Genomic DNA, 18918 nt, shown 5'->3' with positions numbered 1-18918 from the left:
GGGGTGTCCTGGCTCCTCTGGGAAGTCAGGGCTGGGGAAAGAGGAAAACCCAGCTGGGATGGCTGGGCTCCAGCCTGGATTGAGCCTCTGAGACACAGGGGAGAGCTGGGGGAAAGGCAGAGTCAGGAAAGGGGGAGGAGCAGCTCTGGGGTATGTGGGGGGTTCAGGGAGGACGAGCCCTGGGGTGGGACAGTGTGGTGACCCCAGGGATAGACAGAGGAGATCCGCACTCAAGGCCTGTCCGTCTGTGTGTGCATGTTTACATGGACAGAAACAGAGGCCAGAAGGAAACTGAATGAAGCTGCCTGAAGGGTTTCCATTATAATGAAGATGTATTTGTTGAACTGTAAAACACAGAACTATAAAACAGTCAGTGCTTTCCTCAAGGCCTCCACACGGGCCCTGAGATCTGGCCCGGGAGCGCCGACCATGCTAGATGGGCAAGTCCAAAGCACCAAAGCATTGGGGGAACTGAGGGGCAGGGAAAGAGGGCTGACGGACATTCCAGGGCCACGAGGAAATGGGGGTGTTCAAAGGGCCCCGGCAGGTGTAACCGGGGCTGGGGGAGGGAACCAGAGCCAGAGGCCGCGGGACGGGCAGGGCTCTACTTCCAGAGGACTCTAAAAGGGAACCGTCCAGATGAGGGCAAGGCCTTGGTCGCCGTAGGAGAAACTCCTGGGACAGAAGGCACTGAGCGGATGCTTAGGCCTGCCAGCTCCACCTAAGCCAGCGTTATCGATGACTTTATTGTTCAGTCTGAGGCTGGCAGAATCTGGGACCCCCCCAGAGGCAAACTCTTGGGGCCCCAAAGGGCAAACTTGGGGTGCCAAATAAACACCCATTTGGGGGTCCCCCAGAGCACAGGGTGACATATTCATAAGCTGGTTCTCCTGAGCAAAGTGTGCCTGGATCAGGCTTCTCTGGACCCGCAGCCAACGTTTCACAGCGCTGATGAATTCCAATCTTTCCATTGCTTCGGCCATAGAAATTGTACTTTCAGAGAAATGACGCTGCGGCGGCAGGTGGGCTGTCCAAAGCTCCTCTTGGACCTGCAAGGCTCCCCCTTAACGTGGGAAAGTGAGAGCAGGCTCTGGTCTCTAGTCCAGAAGGACTTGGCCTTGTCCTTCCTGGGCACTGGCGCCCCCCACCCCCACCCCGTTGCTGCCTGTTTCGTTATCTTTGTCATCGGACTTGAAGTCTTACCTAAAAGCCTCTGCTGCTTCCTTGGTTCCAGGGATCCCCCAAAGCCCCCCGATGCTAGAAAGGTAGAATGAACTCCTCAGGGACGTGCTGGCAGACACCCCTGCAGACTTCTGGGTCTCCCCTCTGTAATTTCTGTGTGTCTCCTTCCCTCATCCTCAAACTCCTTCCACATTGCTTTCCAGGCTTTGGCTTCCCTCCTGGGTGACGGAATTCATGCAGGAGTTTTTGGAGAGGCTGAACTTCTTCACTGGGCGGCTGTGGGGTTCGCAGGAGGAATCAAGACCCCGACACGAGGCTGTGCATGAAGCAGGGAAGAGCCTGGACCCAGCCTGTTCCCTGAGAGGCTCTCCTGAGGCTGTGAACCCATTTATCCTGCTCTTTCTGTCACCCTCATCCCTGGAAGAGGCTGCAGAGGCCAGAGAGTCCCCTCAAAAATCAGGGGGAACAGGGGGGTCCTCAGGGGGATGGACGAGGTCAAGACTGACCCATAAAGAAGCCGGATCAGTAGAGTTCAGAGCAGTCCTGATCCAGAAGCTCCTATTCCTCCCCTCAAGAGAGTGCCCTGGAGTCCCCCCAATCTCCTCTCAGGGCCTCTAAAAACCTGCCAGGGCCCATGACGGGGCCTCAGAGCCAAGGGGGGCCTCTGCAGACTTCGGCCTCCTTTCCTGACCACCCAATGGAGGCAGACGTTGCTCAGAGACGCCTTGGCCCAGTCTGCTTCTCTCCTGCACCTCCCTGTGTCTGCATCCCTTCATGGACCCATTATCTTACCTTCCTCTTCCTCCCAGATGCCCCCTTTCTTCTCCCAGGGAGCCGACAAGGCCCCAGACCCCCTCCTGCTCTGCTGCAGTCCCTGAGGATGGGAGGGTCAGTCCTTGCTCTGAGCCCCCTCCTTCCTCCCCAGCCCAGGAAGCTGGAGCCTGCCAGAGCTCAGGGCCTGGAGTCAGGGAGGCCTGAGATTACTTACTGAGGGACCCTGCACAAGTCACTTTGGACTGCTTGCCTCAGTTTCCTCCCCTGTCAAATTGGCTACAGAAGGACATGGTGAAGCCACCCAGCCTCTGCCCAGAAAGCCCCAAAGGGGGGGCAGGGGTGGGAAGAGAATCAGACAGGCCTGAATAGCCTGAGCCCAGCAGACAGACACACAGACACCCCCAGACTGTCCTCTGTCCATCAGGGCTCTGAGCCTGTGCTCAGCGGAGGCTGCTGCTTTCTGTGGCCTCCTCCAGGGCACGAGGGGTTCCTGGGCCTCCCCCAGGCCTCTGAAGGGTCTCCTGGGCCCCTGGGCTGGGGTGATGCTGAAGGAGACCCTCCTCAGCTGGCCCAGAGGCCCAGGAGACCCCGAGGAAGCAGCTCTGTTTCCCCCCAGACCCTCTCTGGACCAGCTTCCCCACAGCCTCCGCTCAGGCCCTTATTGGCTAATCTTACCATGGGGGAAACTGAGGCAAAGGCTGGGAAGGGCCTTGGCCAGGCTCCCCCAGCCAGGCCGTGTCTGAGGCCAGATTTGAGCCCAGATCTTGGGGGTTCCAGGCCCAGGAGGGCAGCCCCAGAGTCACCTGATGCCTCCTCTGGGGAAAGGGTTGGCCCCTTCTTTGGGGGCAGAAGGAGCAGCAGGACTTTCAGAGAGATCCCTGGATGAGGGGAAGCTGTAGGAGGGGGGGCCTGGGCCTGGAGGGTCAGCTGCTGCCCTGTGCCTCAGTTTCCTTCTCTGTCAGAAGGGGGATCCTGGCACCCCTCCTCAGGTCCTGGGGGAGGATGGATCCATTACCTGATCAGTCAATAGACACTTATTAGGCACCTGCTGTGTGCCAGGCTCTAGCCTGAGGCAGCCTCCAGTGGAAAGAAGCAGCCACAGGGCAGGGCTGGAGGGGAACTGGGGGGAGGGGAGAAGGCTGCAGCCTCCCAGCTGGGGAACATTTCCTATATGACCCCTCCCCCACCAGGAGGCTTAACCCAGGGACCCAGGCAGGAGAACTATATTTCCCAGAATGCCTGTCAGAACATCATGCAGGTCTTATCCCTTTTCATAGAAGACTCCATTTCCCAGAATGCTCTTTTCTGAAGTCTCCCTAGTCTGGCTCCTCCCCACTGGGGCAGCTTCAAGGGATGCAGAGAATGTCCTGTGGACAGTCAGCTCCTGGAAGTCTCACACCTGTGCTTTTAAGACCTTTGCTGGGTGAGAGGGGGAGGGGAGGGTGTCCATGCTCAGGTGCGAACCTGGCTCCCTGCTTTATCAGCTGAGACTTTTTACCCCTTAACTTTTGGGCAGCGGAAAGACCCCAGTAACCCATTCCACCAAATTGAGCTGGGGGGCGGGGCTTCTCTTGTGCGCATGTTCGCCGAGAAAGGCGGGGCAGGAGCCACTTGTAAGTACTTTCTGTGCCTCCGTGTCTATCCATCACTTTAAAGGAGCGCAGAAAAAGGGACAAACACGGAAGAGCACGGTCTGGCCGGGTCGGTTGTCTTCAGCCTGGGCAGGACTTTGATCCCCCCCGCCCCCACCCCCAGGGCCGCACGCCCACGGGAACCTGGAGGCAGCTGGGGGAGGGGTTCAGTCACAGGATGGGGGCGGGGCTGGCCCAGCTCTTTCCTAAAGGGGAGGTTCTGGTCAGAACACCCGAGGGGAGAAGCAGCCCAAGGGAGCCTGTCAGGGGGCAGAGGGGGTGTCCGTGCCCTGCGGAAATACCGCCCGCTCTCCCTGGCATGCGCACTGAACCCCCGGAAAGTCAGGCCAACTGTTATCACGGAAGTTCCTTTGCTCCCTCCCTCCTCAGTGACTCCCAACCCCAAACACTGACCTGGAGGAGCCTCCAGGGATTGTCCCGGCGGTTTGGGAAGGACGAAGAAGCGCCCGGTCCCTCAGTCCCCGCCCCGCCCCGGCCCCGCCCCCTCGCTCCAGAGTCCCGGCCTCTCTGGTGAAGATAACAAATCCCCCACCTGAGGCACTTTCCGCTTTTCCTCCCGGCTGGTTCACCTCGGAGGCCGGCTTCCCCCTATGCGGCCCTGCTGGCCAGAGCCAACATTACCTTCCAAATGGATAGATTTCTCTTTTTGTTTTTAAGCCACGTTTCAGTCTCGCATCCTTGTAAAGGGTATCATTCTCGAACCCGGGTAGCACCCCCACCTGACGCCCTGCCCCCCCCTCCAGAGGCCCCCGTTCCCCAGGACCCCCCCCCCCATCTCTTTCCATCCAGCCAATGCAGCTTCCGAATGGAATGGAGCCAAAGATGGCGGCAGAGGGGCGGGGCGTCTTCCTGGCCAGTCCCAGGCCCTTCCCAGCCTGAGGCTCCAGGTTTCCCCCTGAGGCCAGGGAAGGCCTGGGAGCCCCCCAGCCCTCCCCCTCCCCCCCCCCAGGCGCACAGAGAGCACGTGTCCCCCCTCGGGGCAGCCACCCCCTGAAGCACCCCAGGGTGGCCCCGCAGCCAGAGGAATGGCCCCCCGGACCCCGAGGGCCCCCTCCCAGGTGAGTGCGCCCGGAGGAAAGGGCTGGAAGGGCTGCCGAGAAGGGCTCCAGCCAGGCTCCTCCTCCGGGCCGGAGGACACGCCCAGGGCTGCTTCCCAGGTCAGCCGGTGGCTCAGCCCCCGCCAGGCCTTTGGGCCTCATTAGGCGGAGTAAAACTTGGGTGAAGGTCAGAGACGTCTCTGGGCCGAAGATCCAGACTTTACCTGTGGTCGGTGGCAGCTGGTGGCCCCTCCCCCCCAGGGTCCCCAGAGCGGGCCAGGTGTTTGCGGGGTGTGACGGGTCATGCCAGGCTGCAGCGTGCAGAGGAGGGCAGCGGGCGGCGGGCAGAGGGTTTGGTCAAGGTCGGAGCCTTTGATGGAGTCCCGAGTCCAGGAGCCTCTCCGGGCCGCACTCCTCGGGGAGCTTCTCGTGGGCAGAAACCTTCCAAGGGTCCCCCGGTCCCTGGACAGGCCGAGGCTGTGTGACCTCCTCAGGCCGCCCGTAGCCTCGCCGTCTCTGTGCTCGGCGCTCCTGGACGACGACACAGACCTGAAGCTGCTGTTCTTCCCGCCAGTCTTCCTCATCCTTCATTGCTCTAGTTTTTTACACATTTTCCCGGCAGTTCCACCATCCTTGTTCTTCCCCGCCCTCCCCCCTCCTGGAGCTGACCGGCGATTCCACAGGCATCTCCCTATGTTGTCACTCACAATCCATCGCGTATTATTCCTCCTTGTAAGAGTCCTCTGGTAAAAGCCAAACTCCCCACCGCACACCCGCGAACGCGAGGGATTGTTTCTCTCCTGGACTTCCGCTCCCACAGTTCTTCCGCTCGTCCCTACTGATACTAGGGCCAGAATTCTACTATTATAATTGATTCCTTTGGATGTGTGTAAGGGAAATTGTAGGAAATCAAACTAGGTGGGTCAGTCAGGTTTTCTGGCAGAAGGTGACTTTCATCCAGACCTGAAGGAATCCAGTGCACTCGGGAGGCAGAAACTAGGGATAGTGGAGGCTGAGGAGCCTGGAAAATGCAAGATCAGGGCAAGAAAGGGCCCAGGGTCACTGGATTCCTGGAGTGCCGAGGAGAGTGAGGGGAGAGGGAAGGAGAGTGAGGGAGAAGCTGTCAGGGTGACCAGCCTTGTAGGTGGGTTCCCAGGTACCATACCCAGCCCTGGGGTGGTTTAGATGCTTGGGAGGAGTCTAGGAGAAAGAGGGCTCCTTCTGGGGATAGTGGCATTACAGATAATAGGGCAGAGCTTGGGGTAGAGAAGCTGGCAGGGTCATGAGGTCCTGATCACAGGGTATCAGTGGCAAGGCAAGTGGGACATGGGGGGCTACTAGGAACCACCTAGAGTAGACAAGTTCCAAATAAGAAGATGTCTACTTTCCTTGGGACGGAGGTCTCTGTGCATTCTTCCCTTTGAGCCCAGATTTTTCTGCTTTCCTTTTTTGCTGAAATCTTTCTGCCTTCTGGTTCTAGCTATGTCTCAGTGAGGATCTTTTGCTGCCCCAGCTTCTGGTGGCTGCCCTTTGCACTGGACCTCGTTTTTCCTGTCTGAACTCTTTGAATGTCCTTCTGATTTGTCAGAAGCAATTCTCCCACCCAGACTTGGTTCCAGGGACTGTTCTCTGCCCCTGCTACTGTGGTGTGAGAGGGAATGCTGGTTCTGGCCCAAAGAATTGCAGCTCTGACCCATTCCTCTCAAGACATGAAGGTGTCTGTTGAAGGAAGTTACACTTAGTGTAGTCATGGGAATGGAAAAAGCCATTGCAGAGTCAGTAGAATAGCCCCAGGATAACTGTAGAGGTCAGTGGAATGGCCCCCATAGTGTTTTAGGTTTCTAGATTGTATTGAGATTCTGGGGAATTGTGTCTTCCAGTGCTTGGAAACTCTCAGCCTTTCCTCAGATTATTATTCTCCCGGATATTCCAGGCTGAAAAATAGGGAATGGGTCAGGAAGGGGTAAAATGGAAGAGTTTCCAATCCCAAATACACCCTGTGTTTTCCATGGAGCAAACTGGAAAATAGCCCTGCCTAGAGGCATATTATCAGATCTGGCCACTGTCTTGTCAGTTGTTGGTCAGCTTCTTAACTTCTTGACCCTGGATCCCCAGGTTTCCATAGTTATAGAACTCTACTATAATTAAAATTAATATATCTGCCAGTTATTATTTTTCATAAAGTCTATTAATAGAGAAGGTAGATAAGCATAGATTTAAATCTCTTTCTTACTCTGAATTCTCAGACCACATGTCTCTGTTCTACCAGCGTCTTCTCTCTCCCCCTCACCGGTCTCCTCTCTCCCAGAATCTGTGCCAAAAGACCAGGTTGGCTCTGTCTCCTTTCTTTTATTGATGTTCAGGACACACAACTGTGGTATGTGGAGAATGTTGATCAACCAGTCAGCCCTCCAGGAGAGGATGATGAACTTTCCTGGACACAGCTCTACTTAGATACTTTGCTTTTCATAAGTCAACTGTTTTTGAAAATTAATGTTGAATTGTGATATTTTTGTGGAATTAATTTCCCTGTTACCTGGCTAAGGTTAGAGCTCCAGATTTGCTATCTCCTTGATCCCAAGTTATGAAACTAAGGGGAACCTCCTTATGTTAAGCTCAAAGGATTAAGGGCAAGCCTTGGTGACCCTTGACACACTCTGAGTGTGTGCTAGGCCAGCCACAAGGCTGGGGAAAGCTTAGACTGACACCTTCCTTGTATGATCAAGGGCCTGCTTCTCTTGTGATGAAGTAATGAGGGAGGAGTTGAGGTCTCCTAAGCTCCCCTCAGTGGTTATTTATTAATCTGAGATGTTAGGGGAGGGACTAAGTGGTGAGCTCAGCAGGGATATATATATATATAATGCATGAGAGAGTTAATGACAAAAGACAGAGAGAGAGAGACACACAGAGAGAGACATCCTAACCAGTGGTTCCCCAAATTCTCAATATTACACAAGACTGTGCTTTTCACTTAGCTAGAGTCTGCATCTGATCCCCTATAACTCTCTGGAATCATCTTTATACTTTTGTCTACAGAAGAGTATTGCAGCCTTTTAGGAAATGAAGTCAAGAATTCCTTTTTCTTTGTTTTCTTCTCATTAATCACTAGTAATATATTCCCCCCTAGGATACACAGTACATGCTACTTCCTCAGAAACTATTCATAGAAATGTTATCAGATCAACTCTGACAATTGTGATGAGGAAGAATTTCAGATCACCTTCTCTCTTTTTTCCTCTATAGAATGTCCCACTTCACTCAGAGAGCACTTCCCATTTTCCTGATTCCATAGAAAAAAGCAATTCAGAGTAAGACACTTCTCCAGGTTTTACTCTTCCAACATCATTCTCACTCCAGACCCAAAATACCTTTGTCAGTATTCCATTGGGCTCAGCATGACTGGTCTCCAGTGCTGGCTTGGATACTCTTCAAGCTTAGGAGTTTGGATAAATCCTTTGTGTTCTTCAGTTTCCACCAGTCATTTGATGAGGGTTGTACTAGATGAATTCTGAAGATTCAGCTCTCTGCCTTGTGACTTTTGCTGTTTTAGGGGTCAATAACACTCAAGGATGTGATTGTGGACTTCACCCAGGAGGAGTGGCGCCTTTTGGACCATTCTCAGAAAGAGCTGTGCCTGGAGGTCATACTGGAGAATGTGCAGAATCTACTCTCTGTGGGTAAGGACCATTTCCTCTGTTAACCCTGAATCGTCCATTAAGGGATGTCTTCATTCCATGTCAGATGTACAGCATATTGATTCTTTTTCAATAATTAAAAAGTAAAAGTGCCAATCCCTTCCCTGGGTTCTCCTCCTGCCTGCTTTTCATAAAAATAGTCAAAAAGAATCCAAATCATTCCCTAGTTGACAAATATGTGAAAAGTTATGAATAAACAGTTTTCTGGTGAAGAAATCAAAGCTCTTACTACTCATATGAAAAACTGTTCAAAATCCCTCTTAATTAGAGAAGTAAATTAAAAGAACTCTGAGGTACCACCTTAGCCTTACCAGATTGGCCAGTATGACAAAGGAAAATGACAAAGATTGGATGGGATGCAGCAAAATTGGCACACTTAATTCATTGCTGGTGGAGTTGTGAACTGAACCTATCCATTCTAGAGGGAAATGACTTCCAGAGGGCTAGCAAACAAAGCACCACTTTTGATCCAGTAATACCACAACTAGGTCTGTACGCCAAAGAGATCAGAAAAAGAGGGGAAAGGACCTACTTATAGGAAAATATTTGTAATTGGTCTTTTGGTGGTAGCAAAAAATTGGAAATTTAAGGGATGTCTATCAGTTGATGAACAGCTAAACAACTTATGGAATGTGATGGTGATGGAATACTATTGTGCTGTAAGGAATGGTGACCAGGATGATTTCAGAAAGAGTTGGAAAGACTGACATGAACTGATGTAGAGTGAAATAAGCAGAACCAGGAGAACATTTTGCATAGTAACAGTAATATTGTGGAATGATGAATTGTGATAGACTTGGATATTCTCAGCAATACAATCATCCAGTACAATTTTCAGTTGTTGATTTGGAGTTTTTTTTGAGGTTGTGGTTTTATTTGCTTATTCACTTATGAAACAAAACAATATAACCATCCACAAAATTGACCATATCAATAAACAAACTAATAGAAATCACATGATTATCTCAATAGAAGCAGAAAAACTCTGACAAAATACAACCTCATTCCTATTAAAAAAACAGAAAATATAAGAATAGAAGGGTCCTTCGTCAGAACAACAAACAGTATTTATTTAAAATCATAAGCAAGTATCATCAGTAATAGGGATAAGTTAGGAGCCTTCCCAATAAGATCAAGAGAGAAGCAAAGATGCCCATTATCACCACTGTCATTTAATACTGTTCTAGAAGTGCTGGCTGTAGCAATTAGAGAAGAGAAATAAATTGAAGGGATTAAAGTAGGCAATGAGGAAGCTAAATTATCACTCTTTGTAGGTGATATGATGGGATACCTAGAAAAACTGAATAAATCAATTAAAAAGCTAGTGGAAATAATAATTGTAGCAGCATTTCAGGATACAAAATAAATTCACACAAATCATCGACATTTCTCTTTATTTCCAATAAAACTCAGCAGCAAGGATTAGAAAGAGAAACTCCATTTAAAATCACTCTTGGTAATATAAAATATTTGGGAATCTATCTGCCAAGAGAAGCTCAGGAATTACATAAACACTTCACACAAATAAAACTAGATCTAAACAATGGGAAAACATTAATTGTTAATGGGGAGGATGAGCTAATATAATAAAAATGACAGTCCTACCTAAACTAATTTACTTATCCAGTGCCATTCTTATCAAACTGCCAAAAAATTTTTTTATAGAATTAGAAAAAATTATAATAAAGTTCATTTGGAAGAATAAAAGATCCAGAATATCAAGGGAACTAATTAAAAAAAAAAGTGCGAGGATGGAGGCCTAGCAGTACCAGATCTCAAACTATACTGTAAAGTAGTGATCATCCAAACAATATCATACTGGCTAAGAGACAGAAAGATAGATCAGTGGAATAGACCTGGGGTAAATAACCTCAGCAAGATAGCATTTGATAAACCCAAGGATCCCAGCTTTTGGGATATGATCTCACCTCACAAATCAGAGATTGGCCAATGTGATAGTAAAGGAGAATAATAAATGTAGGAGGGGTTGTGGCAAAGTTGGGACACTAATGCATTGCTGGTGAAGTTGTGAATTGATCTAGCCATTCTGGAAGGCAATTTATAACTCTGCCCAAAGAACTTTAAAAGAATGCATACCCTTTGATCCAGCAATACCACTACTAGGTTTGTACCCTAAAGAGATAATAAGGAAAAGTGTTTGTACAAAAATATTCATAGCCTTTATCTTTGTGGTGGCAAAAAAAACAACAACAACTTGAAAATGAGGGGATGTCCCTTGATTGGGGAATGGTTGAGCAAATTGTTATATGATGGTGATAGAATACTACAATGCTTTGAGGAATGATGAACTGGAGGATTTCTATATGAATTGGAAGAACCTCCAGGAACTGATGTAGAGTCAAATGAGCAGAACCAAGAGAACAGTAGATACAGAAAGTGAAACATTGTGGAATAATATAATGTAATGGACTTTGCTAATAAAAGGCAATCCCAAGGGACTTATGAGAAAGAATGCTTTCCACATCAAGAGAAAGAACTGTGAGAGTAGAAACACAGAAGAAAAACAAATGACTAATTATTTGTTTATATGGATATGTGATTTGTATATTTGGGTTTTAAAAATTGCTCTATTGAAAAAATTAATAATATGGAAATAGTTATGAGTGATGCCATTTGTGTAACCCAGCAAAAATTTTTATGCAAGCTGGGAGGGAAAGAGTAGGGAAAGAAAAATAAATGTGTAAACATGGAAAAATATTTTATAAATTTTATAAAAAATTTTTAAATACAGTAAAAAAATAAATATAGGGGGCAGTTGTGTGGCTGAGTGGATTGAAAGCCAGGCCCAGAGATGGGAGGTCCTATGTTAAAATCTGGCCTCAGAAACTTCCTAGCTGTGTAACTCTGGGCAAGTTGTTTAGCCCCCATTGCCTAGTCCTTACCTCTATTCTGCCTTGGAACCTATACACAGCATTGACTCTTAAGACAGAAGGTAAGGGCTTTAAAACTAAACAAATAAACAAACAAATAAATAAATGAATGAACAAATAAATAAATAGCAATATGGAAATTAAATTTAAAAAGAAGTACAAAACTGTAGCTCACAACCCTTAATTCTGCCTACTCTAGCAAGTTTATCCTTATTCCTCCTTCATTTTTTCCTCAAATTGCAGGCCACATGATAGGAATGGAAAGAAAGGAAATAAGCATTTCAAAACACCTGTTCTAAGTCCATTACTGGGTAAAGGAGTTCATAATTATAATTAATTTCACAACATCCCTATGAGTTTGATACATTTATTGTCCTCATTTCATAGTGGAGGCAACTGAGGGAAACAGAGGTTAAATAACTTGCCCAGGAGCACCCACTTACCATCTCTCTGAGGCTGGATTAAATTTGTTTTTCTGACTTCTAAGTTCTGATCTTTTACCCCTTTACTACCAGCTACCTTTAATTTCTAGATAATGAAGATTGTGGAATGTGCCTATCCTTCTATTACAAGACATAAATAAAGATGGAATTTTCTGATTGCAAATGGTTTCCATGATCTCTGCCCTCCTGTAAATGTTCCCACAGTGAATACAACAGAAACCATTCTGTAGACCTTATTTGCATTTGAAGTTTTTAAATTTTTCTCTCCTGAACCCTTGCTTCTTTCTTACGTACAGGGCTTTCAGTTCCTAGAGAAAATTTTATCTCCTATATTGTGAATCTTAAAACTGCTCAGACTCTACCTTAGAACATTTGGTTAAGGTTATTCCCTTATTGTAACAAATGAAGGTACTTGATCAGGAATGTATTGGGAATTTTACATTATTCCACCCATACTTAGGCATACTTTAGGGAAAGATAAAGTTGTAAAACTCCTTACTGAACAAAGAAAAAGTACTTAACTCATACTTATATTGAGGCCAAAACCTTAAGCTAGGTCTATTTTTAGATCTAATACAAAAGGGTACTAAGTACCTATGAAGGTCAAATTAATCACTAAAAGGTCAAACAACTCACAAAGGGCAAGCTTAGCAAAGAGGTGTGAAGTTTTAGTCTACTCAGATGTGAATTAAGAACAGGCTGTCCTAGGAAAAGCGTCTACTGTGATTGGTAGATGTGAAAATTTAGGGGAGGTGACATAGGAGAAATTTATCTTTAAAAGGAAGTCAGGGCCTCTGAAGTTAGTTCAGCTTTGGAAGCTGAATTGGAGGTCAGGAGTCAGAGCTGATCCCTGAACTCAGTTCATGAGTTGAGGATTTCAGTGAAGAATTGGAGTTTTGCTTGGGACAAATCTTGTGGTGAGTGGATTAAAGACTGACTTAGTTTCTCTCTTAAGAGAAAGGCCTAGGCAATTGGCCTAGGCCCTAGTCTTTTTCCTACTATTTCCTCTTACTATGTCTCTTTCCCTTTCCTTAATTCCTTCATTCATATTAATTAAAATCTCCGTAAAAACCCAGCTGACTTGGGTATTTCATATTTGGGAATTTTCCCCATGGTGACCACTTATTTTTTATTTAAATCAAGACACTAAAATTATCTTTACAATTTTGGCAATTCAAAGTCTTGAAACCCACATTTTTGCAGTCATAATATTCAGCAAGGGGAAACACCATGGCTGCTAGAGCAAAAAGACCCAAAGAGCTCTTGTCCATGTAAGTGAGATGAAAGCAGGCGTATAAGGGCTGTTATCCCAAGACTTTTATTTTTTGTAGTGAAGTGTAGACTTGGGGGCTGGCAGACCACCACTTAAACATGCTGTTCATTTCCCAAGAGATGGATGATGGATTCAGTATAGCATATGAAACATGATATGTGGTAGCTCATAAAAAAAGATTAATATATAGTGTGTTTGCACTGAATGGCATAATATCTTTCCATCTGAAGAGAAAAGAAGAAAATATATTCCACTTGAAAATTACTGCATGAGAGTTAAAAAAAAGTGAAGTTGTTTCTCTGCTTAGCACATAAAATTTACCAAGAAAGACCATGTAACAGTGCATCTAAAATCATGAGAACAGAATATCTGGAAGATTACCTGAAATTCACAAAATTTTCAGAATAATCCAAGTGTGACATTTTAGGAAAGATAGACAGGACAATGGAGAAACACTGTCCAATATTGTGGACAAAGCATGCTCAGCACAGGGTTTGATTTGTAGTCTATCTACAAGGAAGTTGGTCAGGTCATTCCTCCATTCTTTATTTCATGACATGAGTTGCACAGTATGATGAAAATCTTGGGCCTGCCTGTTTCATTGTTATTATCTGTGAAAATATTTGTAAAATCATCGATCTTGCAGATATGACAAAATGGCTTATCCATGACTGGTTCCTCTTATTTAAATTTGAAAACGTCTTTTGGCCAGGGGAAATAGAATAAAAATCAGTTTACTTTCTGCCATTAGAGAAACGAACTTCTATTCTTTGTCTATTTGCATTCTTCTTCCTTCTGTGTTTATATCATTATTTGTTTTCTTCAGATGCTGAGACAGCTTTTGAAGTGAAGGAGATGACTACGAAGCTGAGCCTTTTTGTGGAAGGATGTGGCCTCCAAAGATGCATGAATGAGCATCCCTGTGACTTCATTTTGAGAGAAATTGTTGACTCTAATATCAAGTTAAAGAAAAATCCAAAGAGTAACAAGGTATTTGATGAGACTACAGAGAAATTCAGCCAATATTCGGTCCTAAATCAGTATATGGATTTGACCTTAGGAAATGACTATTGTCAAGATAGTGAATACGCCAAATACTCTCCTGAAGAAGCAGGATTTATTCAGTCACCTGAGAAACCTCCTGAAATGCCCGTGTATCAGGGTGACCTAGAGGGAATGGCCTTTGACTGTAGTTCAGACCTCATTAGACATCCAAAAAGGAAATGCGTAAAGATGGTTTCTATGAGTAATAAAGGTGGCAAACCTTCTAGTCAGAACTCTGAAATTGCTGCACATCAAATAATGCACTGCGGAGAGAAAGCTTATGAATGTAAGCACCGTGGAAAGGCTTTCAGTCAGAGGGGCAATCTTGTTATACATCAGAGAATCCACAGTGGAGAGAAACCTTATGAATGTAAACACTGTGGAAAGGCTTTTACATGGAAGGTCTCTTTTACTGAACATCAGAGAATCCACACTGGAGAGAAACCTTATGAATGTAAACACTGTGGAAAGGCTTTCACAAAGAAGGGCCATCTTTCTGGTCATCAGAGAATCCATAGTGGAGAGAAACCTTATGAGTGTAAACACTGTGGAAAGGCTTTTACATGGAAGGTCTCTTTTACTGAACATCAGAGAATCCACACTGGAGAGAAACCTTATGAATGTAAACACTGTGGAAAGGCTTTCACAAAGAAGGGCCATCTTTCTGGTCATCAGAGAATCCATAGTGGAGAGAAACCTTATGAGTGTAAACACTGTGGAAAGGCTTTTACATGGAAGGTCTCTTTTACTGAACATCAGAGAATCCACACTGGAGAGAAACCTTATGAATGTAAACACTGTGGAAAGGCTTTCACAAAGAAGGGCCATCTTTCTGGTCATCAGAGAATCCATAGTGGAGAGAAACCTTATGAGTGTAAACACTGTGGAAAGGCTTTTACATGGAAGGTCTCTTTTACTGAACATCAGAGAATCCACACTGGAGAGAAACCTTATGAATGTAAACACTGTGGAAAGGCTTTCACAAAGAGGGGCCATCTTGCCATTCATCAGAGAATCCACACTGGAGAGAAACCTTATGAATGTAAACATTGTGGAAAGGCTTTCACAGATAGAGGCAATCTTGCCAAACATCAGAGAATCCACAGTGGAGAGAAACCTTATGAATGCAAACACTGTGGAAAGGCTTTCACAGAGAGGGGTTCTCTTGCTGTACATCAGAGAATCCACACTGGAGAGAAACCTTATGAATGTAACCACTGTGGAAAGGCTTTCACAGAGAGGGGTTCTCTTGCTGTACATCAGAGAATCCACACTGGAGAGAAACCTTATGAGTGTAAACAATGTGGAAAGGCTTTCACAGATAGACGCAATCTTGTTGCACATCTGAGAATCCACACTGGAGAGAAACCTTATGAGTGTAAACAATGTGGAAAGGCTTTCACAGATAGCGGCTCTCTTGCTAAACATCAGAGGAGCCACAGTGGAGAGAAACCTTATGAATGTAAACACTGTAGAAAGGCTTTTACATGGAAGGTCTCTTTTATTGAACATCAGAGAAGCCACAGTGGAGAGAAACCTTATGAATGTGCACAGTGTGGAAAGGCTTTCACACAGAGAGGCCATCTTGTCAGTCATCAGAGAATCCACAGTGGAGAGAAACCTTATGAATGTAAACAATGTGGAAAGGCTTTCACAGAGAGGGGTTCTCTTGCTGTACATCAGAGAATCCACACTGGAGAGAAACCTTATGAGTGTAAACAATGTGGAAAGGCTTTCACCCAGAGAGGCTCTCTTTCCATTCATCAGAGAAGTCACAGTGGAGAGAAACCTTATGAATGTAAACAATGTGGAAAGGCTTTCAGAGACAGTGGCTCTCTTGCTGCACATCAGAGAATCCACAGTGGAGAGAAACCTTATGAATGTATACAGTGTGGAAAGGCTTTCACACAGAGAGGCCAGCTTACTGTACATCAGAGAAGCCACAGTGGAGAGAAACCTTATGAATGTAAACAGTGTGGAAAGGCTTTCACAGATAGAGGCAATCTTGTCAGTCATCAGAGAATCCACAGTGGAGAGAAACCTTATAAATGTAAACAATGTGTTAAGGCTTTCAGATGGAGGGAGTCTCTTGCCAGACATCAGAGCATCCACACTGAATAGAAACTTTGTGAATATCATTAATTTGGATAGACTTTCATATAAAGCTCCACAGTTGTTTCATGTCAGAAAATCTTCACTGGAGAGAAGCCTCATGAGTGAGACCGACCTTATACTTGCTACTTTTAGATTATTTAACATAAAAGGACCCATACTAGAGAAAAACTTTAGTAATATTATAAATGTGGTAAGTTCTTTAGGCAACAATCATCTCATTCCCAAACAAGAGTTCCTTTGGGATAGAAATCTTATTATTGTCATGAATGAAGAAGGACATCAAAATGGAGAGTCCAGAGCTTGTGTAGTATGAGAAAAATTTCTTCTGAACAGACCAGTTCCAGATGGATTCTCTGGAGGATGGCTTTCAGCCAGGATAACATCCTTTACTTCATATGAGAGGATTCATAGTGCAGAAAATACCTAATCAGTGTGCTAAAGTTATATGTATTTTCCCCAGGAGAAGGGTGGTCACTATTATTTAGGGAAATGCAAATTATAATAAGGCTGAGGGATCACCCCATATCTTTTAGATTTGCCATGATGACAGAAAAGGAAAGTGACAAATTTGGAGGAGATGTGAGAAAACTAAGATACTAATGAACTACTGGGGGATTTGTGAACTGATTCAGCAATTCTGGAAAGAGCAATTTGGAACTATGTTCAAAGGGCATTAAAAAACAAAAAGGTAAAGGACTTATAGGTATTGAAAAATCACTTAAAGCTGCTCTTTTTTTTAAAACCCTTACCTTCCATCTTGGAATCAATTCTGTGTATTGGTTCCAAGGCAGAAGAGTAGTAAGGGCTAGGCAATGGGGGTTAAGTGAATTGCCCAGGGTCACATAACTGGGAAGTGTCTGAGGCTAGATTTGAACCTAGGACCTCCCATTTCTAGGCCTGGCTCTCAACCCACTGAGCTACCCAGCTGCCCCTCTTTTTGCTGTGACAAAAGAATTGGAAAGTAAGAGCAAGCTTAGCTTTTCTAACTTAAAAGTAAGTTCCCAGACAAATTAATTCTACATTGGGTCCTGGATTCCAACCCAGTGTGGTCTCCGCCAGACTACACACCAGAGATGGCTATATAGATAAGCTGGGTGGTAGAGAGATAGGGAGGGAGAGGGAGAGAAATCCTTTCACAAGTCCAAAGAAATGGCCCAGAGTCCTGTGAGTTTTACCTGCTGGCTTTTTAAGCTGAGTCTAAGCTTTCCCCCAATCCTTCAGTTGGCCTAAGGTTTCACCTCAGTCCTCATATGTCACATCTCTTGACGTCTTTGACTTCTGTGGTCAGGAATCTCTTCTTCCATGCTGGCAAATTAAAACACATGACTCTGTGACTCCTATGGCTACTTAGTGTGGTGAGTCTTCCAGGATTGAACTGGGTTGGAGTTCCCCAGATATTTAGTTAACACACTTTGGTAAGAAACTACTTAAAAAATGTAAAATCCTTTTGGGTAGGGAAAGCTTCATTCATGTATTTTTATCCCCAGTACATTGTTTGGTTGCTAGTACATAGTAGGCACTTAATACCAACTTGATTGATTGATTAACATTTTGCTTTTGCTTAAGTACAATAAATTTTTATTCTGTATTATTTTTTAATTTCTAATATTCCCCTTTCTTTAATCTTGAAATGCCAACCCACCTTCTCCCCCCCCCCCTTTTAATCTAGCTTAAAGAGACACCTCTCCTTGACTGCCAGGAGCCATAAAGTTCACGCTGTCTGACATGGTCACATGTGGAAACTGGGGACTACATGAGGGCCCCCAGGAAGGATGGAAACATCCACTGAGACACACACCCCCAGTGACTTTTCTCTTATTATCACCTCCTTATTATTGGAATTGTTATGATTGGTATTCTTGCCCAACCCCAGAGAAATAGATGAGAGCTAAATGCCTGCAAGATTGAAATAGATGTCCTACTCCATCCCCCAGAATATCATCAAGAGATTCTACTTACAAAATTGAACCTAAGGATTCCTATGTACCCACTTAGATGGAACCCCCTTTTTCAGTATAAAAAACCTTAACAAAAACTGCTTAGGCTTCCCGCTCCCATGTACAGGCTAGGGATGACAGGTATATTGATTGCCTTTAAGGGAGAGGCTGGTATGTTCTACTTCACTGATTTGTTTTGCTAACAGGTCTAGGCAATCTGTCTTGGAAACCTTAGTGAAACATTAGAAAATGAAACCCTGATATTGGAAAAATACTTGAAACTGGGTTATGTTTCGTCTTCCCCGCACTTGGCAACAGTGTTTTATTGATCAACCTCTTAGAATTCTGATTGATCAGGTATTTGATTAAAGTAATGAATAAGTACTTTAACCACATGTCTGAGCACCTCATGGGTTAACCCCTAGCTATGCTGCCCATGATGAGAAAACATCAATCTTCTGTAAAGCGTTGTATTTGTGGTTAGCATCTGTAGAAACAATGTATATAGGATAATTACAGATTGTTAATCAAATGATTTGTTAAAAGTCAATGTATGACATCCAATTATCTGCAAGGAAATATATATGTTGAAAAATGAAACTGTGTGCCAAGTATCTGTGTAACCATGAGGGTATAAAAATAAAAGCCAAACTTGAACCAAGCAGAACAGTTTTCTGTGAAGCCTGGCCTGCAGGTTAAAACATTAACTGTTTCCCCTTCATTATCCCCAGATTCCATCCCACCTTCAAGATCCTCATCCCCTGTGGAGGGTTGGCCCCACCTACAGTACTTGACCAAAACTTGCTAAAAAGAATGTAGGTACTCCCAGCCTCCTAGGTAACTGCCTTGGCAAGAGACCCTTACTTTTTGTTACT

At 45.4% G+C, this 18918-nt stretch overlaps 1 protein-coding gene and 1 long non-coding RNA gene across 2 annotated transcripts; one reads left to right on the top strand and one right to left on the bottom strand.

Annotated features, from left to right (window-relative positions):
• Positions 1 to 308: 308 nt before the first annotated feature.
• Positions 309 to 4358, bottom strand: LOC130458836 (uncharacterized). Its single transcript, XR_008918211.1, has 2 exons — positions 1204 to 4358; positions 309 to 1063 (listed from the first exon to the last, which is right to left on the bottom strand). It is a non-coding gene; the product is annotated as an uncharacterized LOC130458836 (long non-coding RNA).
• Positions 4359 to 4430: 72 nt separating this feature from the next.
• Positions 4431 to 18704, top strand: LOC130459028 (zinc finger protein 345-like). The gene is made up of 4 exons (XM_056826249.1): positions 4431 to 4471; positions 4558 to 4666; positions 8196 to 8322; positions 13774 to 18704. The coding sequence occupies exons 1-4, from the start codon at positions 4431 to 4433 to the stop codon at positions 16110 to 16112; spliced, it is 2616 nt and encodes an 871-aa protein (XP_056682227.1). The 3' UTR covers positions 16113 to 18704.
• The last annotated feature ends 214 nt before the right edge of the window (positions 18705 to 18918 follow it).

Source organism: Monodelphis domestica, chromosome 4 (genome assembly GCF_027887165.1).
Source record: "Monodelphis domestica isolate mMonDom1 chromosome 4, mMonDom1.pri, whole genome shotgun sequence".
Lineage (NCBI taxonomy): Eukaryota > Metazoa > Chordata > Mammalia > Didelphimorphia > Didelphidae > Monodelphis > Monodelphis domestica.
Note: the sequence above shows the minus strand (reverse complement) of the source record. Positions and strands in the feature narration are given on the sequence as shown.